This window comes from Bison bison, unplaced genomic scaffold (genome assembly GCF_000754665.1).
Source record: "Bison bison bison isolate TAMUID 2011002044 unplaced genomic scaffold, Bison_UMD1.0 scf7180017864485, whole genome shotgun sequence".
In the NCBI taxonomy this organism is placed as follows: domain Eukaryota; kingdom Metazoa; phylum Chordata; class Mammalia; order Artiodactyla; family Bovidae; genus Bison; species Bison bison.
This window is the reverse complement of record NW_011495045.1, coordinates 7273595-7290499: the sequence shown is the minus strand read 5'-3', so window position 1 is coordinate 7290499 and position 16905 is coordinate 7273595. Positions and strand designations below refer to the sequence as shown.

The following is a 16905-nucleotide window of genomic DNA, read 5'->3' as shown; positions in this document are numbered from 1 at the left end:
CTAAGGCACATCTGACATCTCTGCTTGGTTCTCTCACGGGTAAAACGGAACTCTTAATCTTGCCCTGATCCTGCATGTCTGACAAACAGTTGTCGCTACACGACCACCTTCTTTTTAAACTCTCCCACTACTCGATCTGTTACCAATCGTCTCTCCTTACTTCTCAAACGCCCCTACTCAAGCCTGTACCTACCCTCTACTGCCACAAATCGAGCCCAGACTCTTGGGATAAAGTTCAAAATCTTTAAATAGCCTGTGTAGTCTAGCCCTCATCATATTTTTGTGTCCACATCTTTCATGTTGTCCATACAGAGTTTTGTTCCATTGCTCAAAAGTTCAACTTTTTTCTCAGCTCAGTTGCTCGTCACCTATTGTTTCCTATCCTTGGAAATCTACTTCTGAACTCTCTGCGTGTATAGATCTTTATCAGGCTCAGCTTAAAAGATCACTTCCTCGGGGCAGCCTTTCCCAGCCCTGGTCTTAGCATTCCTTCACGTGCTATTATTACACCATACACTTATGGCATTGTTTAAATACAGCTGTATGCTTACTGGAGGAACTAACCTTGGGGCTTTACATCTGCCTTTTCCAGGGTCTCCAGTGCCTAACTCATAACCAGCGTTCTATAAGTGTTCATTGAAGGAAAGAGTGATGGTAGAGGAGGCATTCCAATTCAGGACTACCTCAGAGCCTGGCGCCTTGCCAACGCCACCTCTGCTTCTGTGCTTCCTGGAGACAAACTGTCAAAGTAAGAAATGATAGAGATGGTGGCTCACCTGGTGAAGAATCCACCTACAGTGCAGGAGACCCAGGTTAGATTCCTGGGTCGGGAAAATCCCCTGGAGAAGGAATAGGCTCCCCACTCCAGTATTCTTGGGCTTCCCTGGTGGCTCAGATGGTAAAGGATCTACCTGCAATGAAGAAGACCTGGGTTCAATCCCTGGGTTGGGAATATCCCCTGGAGGAGGGCATGGCAACCCACTCCACTATTCTTGCCTAGAGAATTCCATGGACAGAGGAGCCTTACAGGCTACAGTCCATGGAGTCACAAAGAGTCAGCGATGACTCAGTAACTGAACTGAACTGGACTTGGGCTGAGTGTTGTGTGCTTAGCTGCTCAGTCGTGTCCGACTCTTTGCAACCCCATGGACTGCAGCATGCCAGGCTTCCCTGTCCATCACCAACTCCTGGAACTTGCTCAAACTCATGTCCAATCCAAATTGGTGATGCCATCCAACCATCTCATCCTCTGTCATCCCCTTCTCCTCCTCCCTTCAATCTTTCCCAGCATCAGGGTATTTTCAAATGAGTCAGCTCTTCGCATCAGGTGGCCAAATTATTGGAGATTCAGCTTCAGCATCAGTCCTCTCAATGAATATTCAGGACTGATTCCTTTAGGATTGACTGGTTGGATCTCCTTGCAATCCAAGGGACTCTCCAACACCACAGTTAAAAAGCATCAATTCTTTGGTGCTCAGCTTTCTTTATGGTGCAACTCTCACATCCATACATGACTACTAGAAAAATCATAGCTTTGACTAGACGGATCTTTGTTGGCAAAGTAATGTCTCTGCTTTTTAATATGGTGTCTAGGTTTGTCATATTAAAAAGCAGAGACATTACTTTGCCAACAAAGATCCGTCTAGTCAAAGCTGTGATTTTTCTAGTAGTCATGTATGGATGTGAGCAGGAGAAGCAGCAGGTTTGTCATAGCTTTATTCCAAGGAGCAAGCATCTTTTAATTTCATGGCTGCAGTCACCATCTGCAGTGATTTTGGAGCCCAAGAAAATAAAGTCTCTTACTGTTTCCCCATATATTTGCCATGAACTGATGGGACCAGATGCCATGATCTTCATTTTTTGAATGTTGAGTTTTAAGCCAACTTTCTCACTCTCCTCTTTCACTTTCATCAAGAGGTTCTCTAGTTCCTCTTCACTTTCTGCCATAAGGGTGGTGTCATCTGCATATCTGAGGTTATTGATATTTTTCCCAGCAATCTTGATTCCAGCTTGTGCTTCATCCAGCCCAGCATTTCACATGATGTACTCTGCATAGAAGTTAAATAAACAGGGTGAAAATATACAGCCTTGATGTACTCCTTTCCTGATTTGGAACCAGTCTGTTGTTCCATGTCTGGTTCTAACTATTGCTTCTTGACCTGCATACTGATTTCTCAGGAGGCAGGTAAGGTGGTCTGGTATTCCCAACTCTCTAAGAACTGTCCACAGTTTGTTGTGATCCACACAAAGTCTTTGGCATAGTCAATAAAGCAGATGTTTTTTTTCTGGAACTCTCTTGCTTTTTTTATGACCCAACGGATGTTGGCAATTTGATCTCTGGTTCCTCTGCCTTTTCTAAATCCAGCTTGAACATTTGGAAGCTCACAGTTCACATACTGGTGAAGCCTCACTTGGAGAATTTTGAGCATTACTTTGCTAGCGTGTGAGATGAGTGCAATTGTGCAGTAGTTTGAACAATCTCTGGCATTGCCTTTCTTTGGGATTATAATGAAAACTGATCTTTTCCAGGCCTGTGGCCGCTGCTGAATTTTCCAAATCTGCTGGCATATTGAGTGCAGCACTTTCACAGCATCATCTTTCAGGATTTGAAATAGCTCAACTGGAATTCCATCGTCTCCACTAGCTTTGTTCTTAGTGATGCTTCCTAAGGCCCACTTGACTTCCTAAGCCCAAGTCCACATTGAGTTGTAAAGGGGTGGTGCGAGGGGTGGTGGTGAGGGACGAATCTTAGCCGGGATGGGCGCCTGCGGCCTCTGGGCGAGGCCCCTCTCACGGGTGTATAGGAGCGCCCTCTCGCGGAGGCGCCGGGCCAGCGGCCCCAAGCCCGAGGACTAACGGCTGCTGCCCGCGCGGGTGGCAGGACCGCAGGCGAGGCCGAGGGCTCCCAGGACCCCGCGGGGGAAGCAGGCCTCCCAGGCCTCTGCTCAGGAGAGTCCCGCCCAGTCCTCCCCTCGCCCTCGGTCACTCGGGATTCCAGACGGTGAATTCAGGTCCAGGCTAGAGACCCTTGGAGAAGACTACCGTCCCTGACCCCGGGAGTACTCTGGGAGCCGGTGTGGATGACGTTTCCTTTTCCTAGATAAACTGTCATCTCAGAGCAGGTTTCTTCCTTTGCCCTGTCCTTTCCCTTTCCCGTGTCTGTGTGGGCACACGGCTTGGACCTGACGATGGACTTGAGGAATCAGTTTGTTCTGATTCTGAAGGTGTGAAACCTCCGGCGCATCCTCTATTCTAGCCTGGTTTCTGCCTCTGTGGAGTTGGGCTCCCAACGCCTGTCGCGGAACTGGGTTCACCAAGTATCCTGCCAGAACCAGCAGCATCTGACTTTTTCAGAAATGGAAATCCTCTGGCCCCACTCCTACCCCACTCAGAATCTCTAGAGTAGGATCCAGCAGTCTGCCGGAACAAGCCCCGGGTGATTTCAACACAGCCTAGATTTTGAGAATCGTTGTACAGAGAGGCCAGTTAAATGAAAAAATTTGTGTATAAAGAGCTGGGTAAATAGATGCTCAGTAAACAGTAGTTAGGTTATTATTCCAGAAATAGAGAGGCACTGCATAGAATCCCTGGAGAAGGCAACGGCACCCCACTCCAGTACTCTTGCCTGGAAAATCCCATGGACGGAGGAGCCTGGTGGGCTGCAGTCCATGGGGTCGCTAAGAGTCGGACACGACTGAGCGACTTCACTTTCACTTTTCACTTTCATGCATTGGAGAAGGAAATGGCAAGCCACTCCAGTGTTCTTGCCTGGAGAATCCCAGGAACGGGGGAGCTTGGTGGGTTGCCGTCTCTGGGGTCGCAGAGTCGGACACGACTGAAGCGACTTAGCAGCAGCAGCAGCAGCATAGAATCCCATTTCTATTGAACAGAGATACAACGTTAAGGAAGTATTTCTTGCCTTCGCTTTTTTTTTTTTAAAGCAAGTGTTTGTTTTCTTGCTTTAAGAAAATAAAATAAAAACCCTGAAAAAATTGACCTTGTGAAAATGCCTCTACAACAACAACAAAAGAATAGGTATGCAGCAGTATCTTCTTATATATAAACGTGTTTCTTTTCGATATACTTCTTCGTATCTTTTTACCTCTTTTGAAAAGCATATTATGATTAATGTTAAAAGTTCTACAAGTTTAACTCAGATTTCAACTTTCTTATGCTGCAATTAGTTTAAGCCTGAAAAATATATTAGAACTACCATGAAAGTGTTAGTTGCTCAATCGTGTCTGACTCTGTGACCACATGGACTGTCTACCAGCAGGCTCCTCTGTCCATGAAACTCTCCAGACAAGAGTACTGGAGTGGGTTGCCATTCCCTTCTCCAGGGGATCTTCCTGACCCAGGGATCAAAGCCAGGTCTCCCACACTGCAGGCAAATTCTTTACTGTCTAAGCCACCAGGGAAGCCCATAGAACAACTATATCATCCAGTAATTCCACTTATGTGTATTTATTCAATGAAAATGAAAACACTAACTCCAAAAGATATATAGACCTCCATATTTATTACAGCATTATTTACAACAGCCAAGATATAAAAACAACCTATTGATAGATTAATGGATAAAGAAAGTGGAGCATTTATTTACACATACACAATGAAATATTGTTTAGCCATAAAAAAGAATGAAATCTTGCCATTTGTGGCAACACAGATGGCCCTTCAAGGCATTACTAAGTGAAATAAGTCTGACAGAGAAAGACACATACTATATAATCTTGCTTAATGTGGAATCTCAAAACAAACAAAAAACAAACCGTAGCATAGATACAGAGAACAGTTTGGTGGTTGCCAGAGGCAGAGGGTGAGGTGGGCAAAATGGGTGAAGGGAGTCAAAAGGTACAAACCTCAGTTATAAAATAAATAAGTCATGGGGAAGTAATGTATAGCGTGGCAACGATAGTTAATAACACCAGGACTTCCCTGGTGGCACAGTGGATAAGAATCCACCTGCCAATGTAGGAGACACAGGTTCAGTGCCTTGTCTGGGAAGATTCCACATGCAACTGAGTCCCTGTGCCACAAATGCTGAGCCCACACTCTAGGGCTGGTGATCTGCAACGTCTGAAGCCCGTGCACCTAGAGCCTGTGCTCTGCAACAAGAGAAGCCACCACAACTGAGAAGCCCGTATATTGCAACAAAGATTAGCCCCCACTTGTCACAACTAGAGGAAGCCCTTGCAGCAACAAAGACCCAAAGCAGCCAAAAATAAACAAATGTTTATAGTTAATAATAACATATTGCATATCTGAATATTGCTAAGAGTAAATCTTAAAAGTTCCCATAAGAAAAAAAATTCTGTAACTATGTATGGTAACAGATGTTAACTTGATTTTTTTGTGGTGATCATTTCAAAATATATACAAGTATTAAATTACTATGTTGTACACCTGAAACTAACATAATGTATGTCAATTATGTAATGGTTGACCATGAAACAATTAACCATAAAGATGAAAGGCATAGATTTATTTCTTGAGAAATTCAGCTTCATTGCCATGATAAATTTTATTGCTTGTCTTTTCTTTTTCATTTCATTGCAGAAACTTCAAAAAGGACACACTAGAATTAATTAGAAATGTTAAGATTGCCCAAAAAAGGAGCACCTAGATTTGATCAAAATCAAGATGAAGAAACTTACCTGGAAAATTTAGCTGTCCAGAGAAATGCTTCTGCTTTTTTTGAAAAATATGATCGGAGTGAAGTACAAGAGTTGCTAACTACTGCACTAGTTAGCTGGTTGTCTGCCAAAGAAGATGTTCGCTCTCAACTAGACATGCCATGTGGAATTATGAGTCAAATGAATAACGTAGGCTTCTCCACTGCAATCCTATTAACTCCTGTGGACCCTACTGCCCTCTTAGACTATAGAGAAGTCCATCAGATCATAAGAGAATTGGCTGTTGGAATTTATTGCTTAAATCAAATTCCTTCAATCAGTTTAGAAGCTAATTATGATCAGAGTTCTTCTTGTCAATTACCCCCAGCTTATTTTGATACCAGAATTGGGCAAATTCTGATCAATATTGACTACATGTTGAAAGCACTATGGCATGGAATATATATGCCCAAAGAAAAACGAGCTAGATTTTCTGAATTGTGGCGTACCATCATGGACATTAATCCAGATGGGAAGCCTCAAACAAACAGAGATATATTTGCAGAATTTAGTTCAGCAGGTAAGAGAATTTAACATGTTTTACTTTTATTAGAATCCTCTTTTAGAAATTAAAAGTAATTTATACGTGATTTGGTTTTATTTTAGCCATATTTCTTAAAAGATTTTTTTTTTAATTCCAAAGAATCTATCTTTTCAATAATTAACCTTTTTTTTTTCAATGTCACCTTTTGAATCTTGGTTAGAACCCGAACCACAGAAGTGTTCGTTTGCTTTTTACTACATCTGTGGCTAGACTGCTGTGAAGTTCAAATGTATGTGAATAAGATTTACTTGATCACAACAAGGCAGCCTGACTCACCTGCTATGGGTTGGGTATCCAGGTGTTTTTCAGGTTCTGAAGCTTTTTGTGTGCCAGCAAGCAGTACCATCTCTTGGAGATGGTACCTCTATGTCCGGTAATAGAGTCATTTGTCTGGTAATCTGACTATGTCTGGTAATCTGACTCATTTCCATGCAAGGTCATCAACTTCTGTTCAGAGGAGAGTCCAAGAGTAGTGAGTTTAGGCAGAAATTCTCCTCCTCTGGGGGAGAATTAGTCTGTGATGTTGCTGGAATCAGTACGAATGCCACTGGATAAGTGCTTATATCCTCTGCTCCTAGGACTGAAGGGTCACTGGCTACTAAAAAATCATAGCCATAACTGGAACCTAAAAATCTCTTCTTGTTGTTCAGATCTTGGGATGATTAGGGTGAAGTAATGCGAAAGACTGCCAGTAATAGCTAGTAAATTCCATTAATTTCTGCATTCCCTTGACAGGTCTGGTATTTCTCTCTTAAAGGGTACTGATATTTTGACATCCTATAGATACATTGTTGATGAGAATATGGCATGGTCAAAATCTTAAAAACTTTTGTTAGCATTCACCCAGAAGTTCTATCATTTCTGGTAGTTTAGGACCTTCAAGGCTAGTTCAGGTCACATAAAATATAACTAAACTAGGATATAATTTTAGTAGTCAATGACTCTTCTATCCTGGAAATTGTCTGGTGATCTACTAACTAGTCACTGGAAGGCTATAAGGAGCATGGCACAAGTCATATGATGTTTCTGCCTGCTTGCATTGACCAAGACATGTCTGGAAAACTAGGTTTCATGATTTGCTCTCCTTGATCGAGATGGTGACAGGAGCTCTGTGAAGATCTGAGCTCCATGGAGGGTATGAAGGATCAGCAGGAGTGGATGGCAGCTTTTGACAATGTTAGAGCTTTGACAATCCCGACAAAAATTGGGGTTTTGCCTTTTTTCTGTTTTCACAAAAATCATTTTGAGGCCCTCGTTGGAGAAGAGGTGGGACTAAAGAACCAGCATTCCAAGCTGGCATGTGTCAAGCAAAGCACAGGCCAGACATGACAGATTAACTGGTAAAGAAACAATGGCCCCTCTTTAGATTCTAGGTGGAAACTAGGTAGGTACCCAGGTGGAAACTTCCAGTATAGAAGTCAAATTCTGGAGCGTGATGAGAGTTAGAGGCGCACATGGAGGATTCAGCCATTCATATGTAAAAGTCCCAAGAGCCTCTGGGCCATTGTGTGAGAGCGTCAGTCGTAGGAAGAGACATCAGCAGGGCAGGAGGGAGCACATGCCCTGTTTTATATCTAAGGACAGAGGGCTCCCACCTAGTCGATGATAAAAGCAACTATATCAAGCAACTTGGCAGCCCAGCTTCTGGTCTATTGAATCCAGCTGTCGGTCACATCTGAGGCCACTCTCTATGAGGACTCCCTCACAGGGGTGCTCCTGGTTGAGGGGATCAGAGCCACATGGAAACATTCTAATCAAGTTGTGGGTGGAGCTGGGAAGCACCCAGAGACTGAAGTTGTCTGTCTTCCATTGTCTACATTTTCAGGGATGATATTCAGAATTAATCATAAGCACTGGCCAGCTAGAACGGGCATCAGTAATAATGCTGGAACAAGATCTCAGAGGCCTCCCGCTTGCCATATGTACCCTTTGCTGGATCATGAAGCTTTCTAGACTGTCCCCTGGGAGGGTGGCATTCAAAGAGCTCAGGGCTAGAGCAATTCAGTTTACCAAACAATATCAAAGGTTTCAGTATTTTAACAACGTAGCCATATTGGTATATAGCTAAATATCAGTCCTGGATATTTCTACTTAATTCTTCTTTCCTGGATGAGAATTCATGCCTTGACTATTATGATCCTCCCTTTAAACTATCTCAAAATCATCCACTTTGGTTCATCTCAGCTACAGCACCCTGATACAGAACATCCTTTTCTCTAGCCTGACATACTGCAACCGCCTTCTGACTGCTCTCTCTGCTTATGATCCCTTTTCACTGAAAATGAATGAGGCTAGAAATCGTGCAAATCCTGTCACTCTACAACCATGTGCCTTGGGAGAAATACTGTGTTACACCAAAGCACTTTGTAATATTGGCTGCCGAGCAGTCAAAGAAGTGCCTCTTATGTGGATAGAGATTTTCTTCTCCCTCACACTGTTCAGGAGTCTGCTGAAGACCTGGCAGCATCAGCATGCCCCAGGCACTGTAAGGACGGTATAGTGCAAACGATGGTAAAGGACGCAGACACCAGAGTGCTGGCGCAGTCTGCAGGGGGGAACCTCAACGAGACAGCAGGGATTGGTACAGGTTCCCATCAGCCACCACATCAGGAGCATCCCATGAAATCCTGCAGGGCCAAGCATCAGATTTCAGGAAAGGCACCTGGACCCTTAGGACAGGGAGCTTTTATGCTGCATGCTTAAGGATGTACAGGGTCAGGTACCAGCATACCAGTGCAAAGTGGACTAGCCTAGGTTGCCCCCCAAATTAGGGTCTGAAATGAGGACTTAAGTCAGGGCAGTTTATGGAAAATGACTCCAAGGGACAGGAAATGCATAGAAAAGGAGGAATCATCAACCCAAGGATACGCTGCTGAGCTTTCACCACTTAGATAATTAGTTACGGTTTGGCTGGGACTCTGTCACACAGAATGTACTTCAGGATTGTCAGCCTGAGGAATGGAGGAGGGGAACATGTATTCCCTGGCTCCTCTCCTGCATTGGTCAAAGATTACGTGGGAGTTAACTCTGTGTGCAGATTTGTTCATCCATCAGAGTGGCTGACTGGATTCCATCAGGAGTCCAACACAGCAGTGAAGAGAAACCCCAGGGCAAAAGTAAGGGCCAGATGGCGCATCTGAGGCAAGGTGTGGTCAGGTTATATCTGTGTGGAGCTGGTCCATGCAATAAGAGCCAGAGTGAAATATAGATTGCCAGGAACACAAGGTGTCTGATATAGAGTGTGACTCATGGCAATTTGGCTTTAGCCCCATGCTCCCAGTTTAGTTCTGGTAGTTGCTGCTATATAGCGGCAAGAGGCTGGGAAGACTTGCTATTTCATCTTTCATGGTTGGAGAAAGAGCACCTCCTCTCTTGACTGTGAGTCTGGGTTCAAACCTTGCAACTGACCATGTGATTGTCTTAAAAACTGTGCTAAAACGGATTTCCAAGGAACTCTGCAGGAAGCCAACAATATTGGGGGGAAGGAAGACTTTTGTGAATCAATGAGGACAAGACCAAGTTCAGCTCTCTAAGAGCTTTGCATAGCACAAAACCACCAGGAAACACCACCCTTAGGAAAACAGTAGCAACAGTAGTGGAGAATGCAGCACACCAAAAATCTGGTCCTACTCTCCAGTTTGCTGAGAAAGATACTAATTAGGGCAGGTCCCTTGATCTGAGGACCTTATTTAATACCCAAAGCTGGTAGAGTGAAATGGTTATTTTTTTATTCCTTGATCTTTGTCTGGAATGCTCTATCCCTCACCCCACTCCCCACTCTTCTGCATTCCTTCCCAGGTTATTGCTACTCATTTTTGAGTGCTTGATTCAGACACCACCTCCTCTGTGCACATTGTACCACTTTTTATCGGAATTGTTGGCTTCATCTCTGTCTTCCTTAATAGATCTGTGCTTGAGAACTGGAGAGCACAGAAATGTGTCTTTTTTTGTCTCTAAATTCTCATTACACCTGCAGTGCTTTGTTGTTATTTAGCCACTAAGTTGTGTCCAACTCTTCAACCCCATGGACCCGCCAGGCTCCTCTGCCATGGAATTTTCCAAGATCTTCCTGACACAGGGATCGAGCCTGAGTCTCCTGCATTGGCAGGCGGATTCTTATCCACCAAGCCACTGAGCCACCAGGAAGCCCCCTACAGTGCTTCAGTTCAGCTCAGTTCAGTCGCTCAGTCGTGTCCGGCTCTTTGCGACCCCATGGACTATATAGTCCATGAAATTCTCTAGGCCAGAATACTGGAGTGGGTAGCCTTTCCCTTCTCCAGGGGATCTTCCCAACCCAGGGATTGAACTCAGGTCTCCTGCATTGCAGGTAGACTCTTTACCAGTTGAGCCACAAGGGAAGCCCTTTTAGTTTGAGGAACTCATGGATAAATAGTGCTTTTAACTATGATAAGGAATGAAAGAGAAGCAAATTTGGGGGAGAGGAAAAATGGATTTTGTTTGGGAGTGCCTCTAGGACATTCAAGTAAAGATATTTATTCATTTTAGTTCAGTCGCTCAGTCATGTCTGACTGTTTGAGACCCCGTGGATTGCAGCACACCAGGCCTCCCTGTCCATCACCAACTCCCAGAGTCCACCCAAACCCATGTCCATTGAGTCGGTGATGCCATCCAACCATCTCAACCTCTGTCATCCCCTTCTGCTCCTGCCTTCAATCTTTCCCAGCATCAGGGTCTTTTCCAATGAGTCAGCTCTTCACATCAAGTGGCCAAAGTATTGGAGTTTCAGCTTCAGCATCAGTCCTTCGGATGAATATTCAGGACTGATTCCTTTAGTAAATCGCGGGGGGGCCTCTCCCCAGATGCCATTATCTTTCTGACTGGTCTGTTTCCTTCTGTCTCCTGCTTTGAGGGGGCAGTGAGTCTGGCGTCCGGAAAGTGGAAGGGGCTGTGGAGCTCTTCATTCCCTCTTCTTCCAATATCTCCGCCTTTCTGCCTCTCTGGGGTGAGAACTGACTCGCTGCATTTTGACTCCCATCCATCCAAGCCACAAAGTTTTAGAGGAATCAGCAATGCTCTAGCTTGTATTTAGATCTATTTTAACTGTCAGAAACACTTCAGTTTCTTCTTCATCTCAATAATTTATCTTAGTCTTTTGCAAAAGGGATACGAATCATAGTGGTCATCTTAAAAATCCAAGCCTATTCTTGCTTTTTAAATATGTAGATTTGAGGAAGAAGAAAAAAAGGGAAAAGAAAGTGGGGAGGCACACTGATGTATTATTTACATTGTAAGGCACATATGTTACACACAAGCACCATATTTTCTACCAAGTGATATTTTATGATTCTAAGCCATTGTCTCAAGCCTATTTTAAATTTGCTTTAAAAAAGACAACTTTAAGACAAATTGTCTTAAAAAAGACAATTTGACAACAAGAAAATGACAATTTCATTATAAATGGAAAGAAAATGTAATAAATTTGTCATTTATAGTATAGAATAAAACTAAGTTTTAATTCTTGTTTCATTATGATTAGTTAGTAGGAAAGTCATTTATTGTATATATTTAGCTTCTGTTATCAGCAAGGAGAAGAAATGTGTATTATAGGAACTGAATAAACAAATATACTTTATGCCCAAGTAAGAAGCGGAGTCTTTGCTTAAAGGAAGATCACATTTCTCTTTTGTTCTTCCATATTTTCTTTGATTAAAGATGAGACATGTTATTATGTTTCCATGGTGTTGTATTATTCCTTCAAAGAGAATGAAAATCAATTCTTTTTAATTTCACCAGCTTCTCTCTTTCTTTACTCTGCTTAGTTATCATGTATCTGTCTGCTTTTCTTCTTTGACAGTTTCAGTGGTATTTCATTATTCCTTTGCTGTCATTTTGGTAGAATTTTGAGATGAAACTGTATTCAATCTATTTATCCAGAAGCCAAGTATGAAAATTTCACAATCTTAAATTTTTCTTTTTTACTGTGAAGGTTTGATTGATATTACAAAGGATCCAGACTTTGATGGAATCTATGATGAAGACATGAATGAAGATCCAACATATAATCCCAATAGCCCTGAAGAAAAAGCTGTATTTATGAAATATGCAGAATATATCCTACTAAAGATGACATTCAGCACCACACAAGTTCAACAGTGTGAAAATGTTTTTATATTTGAAACAGCCTATTGGCTTACTAATGCTATAAAATGTAATCAGGATAATCTTGATATTTGTACCTACCAGAGATTACATCAAAGATTATATCTTCAAAAAAAGATTATTCAAAAACACTTGGAGAAGAAAAAAGAAATCAGGAAAGGGATAGGATACCTAAAATTAATATGTTTTCTGACTCCATTTCTACTGAGCTTAAAAAAGAAGATGAAAGTTCCATATTTAAGTGGTCTGCTTCAGCCTTTTTCAGGTAAGAGTACTGCCAAAATTATATTTAAAATGTAGATACATATTGAATTTATGTTTAAACTCAATTCTGTTTATAGTATGTGGATCCAAGCATATAACCAAGCTATAGCATGTTAAAAATGAAAAACATGTTAAGGTTTGACAGAACACAACAAAATTCTGTAAAGCAATTACAAAAAAGCAATCTGCAATTCCTTCAGTTAAAATATAAATAAATACAAAACAAAATGTGATGTCTCCAAAGTAATTAAAAATGCCTGGTATATTCACATAGTGCAAGGCAAGGTACATATCTTTATCAAGTATGAGGATGATTGAAAAACAAAATGATTTCTGAGATATGTTATGTCCATGACTGTATGACGCTATATCATGCTTTGCACTTCTGCTCAACATCCCTATTGTGTTTTTCAGGAAAATTAGAAATTGACCCAGATTAATATGGAGCAGTAAAAGATCACGAATGGTCTTACATTTCTGAAAAAAAATATGAAAATATATTAAAAGCTTTAGTAATTGGTCCTATAACAAAAGAGTAGACGGAGCTGAAATAGGGTCATGTTTATATGGACTCTGACAGGAATACAGAGAAAACTATTCCTCCCACCCAGATTAGCACACAAATTGCGTATTTTTGTTGGTGGTTAAACATATAGGCTTATTTATAGCAGGTTTTCTATTCAGATGGCAGATTTTCAGTAGAAATTTTGCAAATCATTTAATAAAATTTGTGTCATGAGAATTATGATAGTGAAGCTTGTAATCCATACCTGTAAACTATTTAAAAATGAACTCATGACAATCTTGTCCAGGGATGCAGGTGGGGGCAGTGTCTCGTGTATGGAACTAATGTGCTCTTTAGAGGATGTTAGCTGTACCTGTAATGACTTACTACTTAAATTATTGGAAACAAATATGACTAAATGTTAATAATTAATTTCCATGTGGTGAGATTTGGGTGTTACATTTTTCTTTGTAATTTTCTGGACCTTTTGCATTTCTTATAATATATACCTTATATTGATGAAACTATATTCTGCTCACAAGTCAAAATACTGAATAAACTAATCCTTGCCAGGATTTTAGAAAATTATTTTTAAAAATAAATGTTACATGTGTAGCTTTCTAGAAAAATGAACGGATTATTTTTGTCATATGAGAGATACCCACATTTTCTTTACAATGTCTCTCTTCCTTAACTAGCTCGGCTAACTTTTGTTTATTTAACTAGAGAGTCTCCATGGCACAGTTTCAAATCTCTATTGATAATGGGGGTATAATATTAGTCGTGAGCTCACACATAGTAATTAATAAGTGAATTAATGTTTTGAGTATTCTTTTGAAATGTCTGTACAAAGAAACTATCAAAAATGCCCGAAACATATGATATAAATATATTTCAATATTTAAAATATACATTGAGCATAAATTTTATAGACTACAATTGTGAAGATTTCCATTTCACATGGATTCTTTTCACTTTATGTAAAAATGATTTGAGACCTCCAAAATATGACTGCTTATATTCTATTGTTGAACTTTTAAACAAAATTTTGTGTTCATTTTTTTGAGATGACAAGGTCAAGACAGAGCGAGAATTGCCTCCATTTATTTATGGACGAGATTTTAAATGCCAAAATTTTCACTACAAAGAGGATCAGTATTTTCATATTCATGGAGGAATTGAATTTGACATCAGCACCCCTTCAATTGAGAATGCTTCGGAAGATTTTAAGGTTTACATTATTGTTGTTCCTGAAATTGTTCGTCATTTCACAACTCTTTCATCCTATTCTCCAACCAGAAGGAGTTTCTGTTGGTGCAGGCCCTAGGCGGCCCCCCAGATGATGACCTCCACAGCTCGCTAGTCTCTTCATACATTGCATAACATACACGAATTAAGTGCAGGTCTGTGTAAGGTCCTGTGTTAAATGTGAGAGGCACAACTATCATCCCTGCAGACTTTATAGGCCATATTTGCCCTGGAATAGTTAACCAAGTACAGAAGAAATCCCTGAACATTAACTATGTATTCTTCCATTTTTTTCTCAAGGATTAGCATTAAAACGGAGATCCTCCAGAGTTTGAGAACAATAGTTCTTCATCTGGAAAACATAATACATTTCAATTGTCTTTGCTTTTCTACCTTCTCCATATTATATTTCTTGTAAAAAAAAAATTTCCCTCTAATCCAAATTAGGGATTGTATACATTCAGTTATTATCAGGGTCTCTTGGGATATTTTATTAAAAATGTGTTCTTTACATGTATAAAATTTCATCTAAAATAAGTCTTAAAATTGTTTATACTTGTTTTTTTAGTAACATAATTTATATTTTAGAATAACTTAGAAAAAATACGGGATTGTGCTGTTAATACATTTGCAGAAGACTCAGGATACAAAGAACATTACTCAATACCAGTCGTGAAATTTAATGGAAAAAGGTAAGGAACTTTTAGTAACTGCTCACAGTCTTACAACTTGTTGAAAGAAGAAAAGAGGAAACTGTCAAAATGAAAAGACTAACTTCAAACTTCAGGATGGAGATCCCAGAACAATAACAGCCCCCGTGAATGACTGCTGCTGCTGCTGCTAAGTCACCCCAGTCATGTCCGACTCTGTGCCACCCCAGAGACAACAGCCCACCAGGCTCCCCCATCCCTGGGATTCTCCAGGCAAGAACACTGGAGTGGGTTGCCATTTCCTTCTCCAATGCATGAAGGTGAAAAGTGAAAGTGAAGTCACTCAGTCGTGTCCGACTCTCAGCAACCCCATGGACTGCAGCCTGCCCGGCGCCTCCGTCCATGGGATTTTCCAGGCAAGAGTACTGGAGTGGGGTGCCATTGCCTTCTCCACCATGAATGACTGCAAACTCTCTAAAGTATTAAATACTAGATTTATGACTCCGTATACCTTGATACAGTTTCCCTGGTGGTTCAGTGGTAAAGAATCCACCTGCCAATACAGGAAATTAGGGTTCACTCCATGGATGGAGAAGATCCCCTGGAGAAGGAAACAGCAACCTACCCCAGTATTCTTGCCTGGGAAATCCCATGGACAGAGGCGCCTACAGTCCTCCGTAGCCTCATGGCTACAGTCCATGGGGTCACAAAAAGGTTGACATGACTTAGCGTCTAAATGACAATAACACCTTGATACATTCTGTGTAATAATCCTTAGACATGGTAATTCGTTCTTATAATGAACACAATGGTTAAATGGGGATGGAGGTGTTTTTGTCATAGAAAATTGTAACTGTTATAAAAAAGTTTTGCCAGCATTCCCAGTCAGAAAAACTTAAAAAAAAATTTTTTTTAACAGCTACTATGTGATCAGTTTTGAACTTGAAATTTTCTATCAGCAACTGTATAAGACACAGTGGTGGGGAGCCATAAATGAAATAGTGAACAATTTGAGGCTAAAAAGACTTCCACTGACAGATGCTCAATTACATGAACAATTTAAGAAAAAATTTGGTTTCAAGAAAGCTATGAAATGCAAGGTATTTCACTGATTACCACATAATTTAGTATAAGAAATTATAAATAAGTAGGTATCTCAAATTTTTATCATAGGGATAAATAATGGGTTAAATGAAGTCTTTAATATACAATTAAGATTCTACATTTTAGTAGCTGAAAATTCTGAGTTATACATTTCTGGCCAAGTTACAAAACAAACTGTGTATGAATGGAATTGTGATTAACCTTAATAACGGCTAATATTTATGGAGTGCTTATTTTGTATGCTAGGCACTGCTACAAATTCTTTCAACAAACTCCTTCTAGACACTAGTGCTATTGTTATCAATCCTATTTTACAAATGAGAAATTTGACATGCAGTGAGTTGAGGGTCTTTCCCAAATCACACAGCTAGTAAATTGCAGAATCAGGCTTCAGTTGTGGGGACCAAATCTAAGGAACAACCCTGGCATCCTAAATCACATCTCTGTTTCAATATGCCTTGGCTTACAACTTTTGAAACTGATAAATTAAGTGGTGAGCTCACCAATTTCAAAGGACACATTGGCATTTATTTGTTTTAATGTCCATAAATGATAAGTATTGATAAACTTAGTTTAATTTTAAAATATTGAGTAGTCAGAACAGCTAAAAATGGGACATTTTCACCTCTCCACTTTGAGACATAAAGCAAAGAAGACTACTCTTGTAGCTATATATTTCAAGTCTCTGGACTTCTAAGTTAGACTGCTCTTAAGTTAGAGAAGGAATCTGATGTCCATTTGCTTTTTAAATATTTCAGAAGGGTAGTTGTCTACCTTGCATGAATTGTCTCCTAA

General features: G+C 40.7%; 1 protein-coding gene across 1 annotated transcript in view; it reads left to right on the top strand.

Annotated features, from left to right (window-relative positions):
• Window positions 1–741: 741 nt before the first annotated feature.
• ANKAR (ankyrin and armadillo repeat containing) overlaps window positions 742–16905 on the top strand; it is a 56483-nt gene continuing 40319 nt past the window's right edge. The window contains exons 1-6 of the mRNA XM_010862908.1: window positions 742–812; window positions 5560–6195; window positions 12167–12604; window positions 14176–14339; window positions 14945–15048; window positions 15926–16106. Coding sequence (XP_010861210.1) covers window positions 5595–6195; window positions 12167–12604; window positions 14176–14339; window positions 14945–15048; window positions 15926–16106 — 1488 coding nt within the window. The 5' untranslated portion in view covers window positions 742–812; window positions 5560–5594. The remainder of the gene's footprint in view (window positions 813–5559; window positions 6196–12166; window positions 12605–14175; window positions 14340–14944; window positions 15049–15925; window positions 16107–16905) is intronic.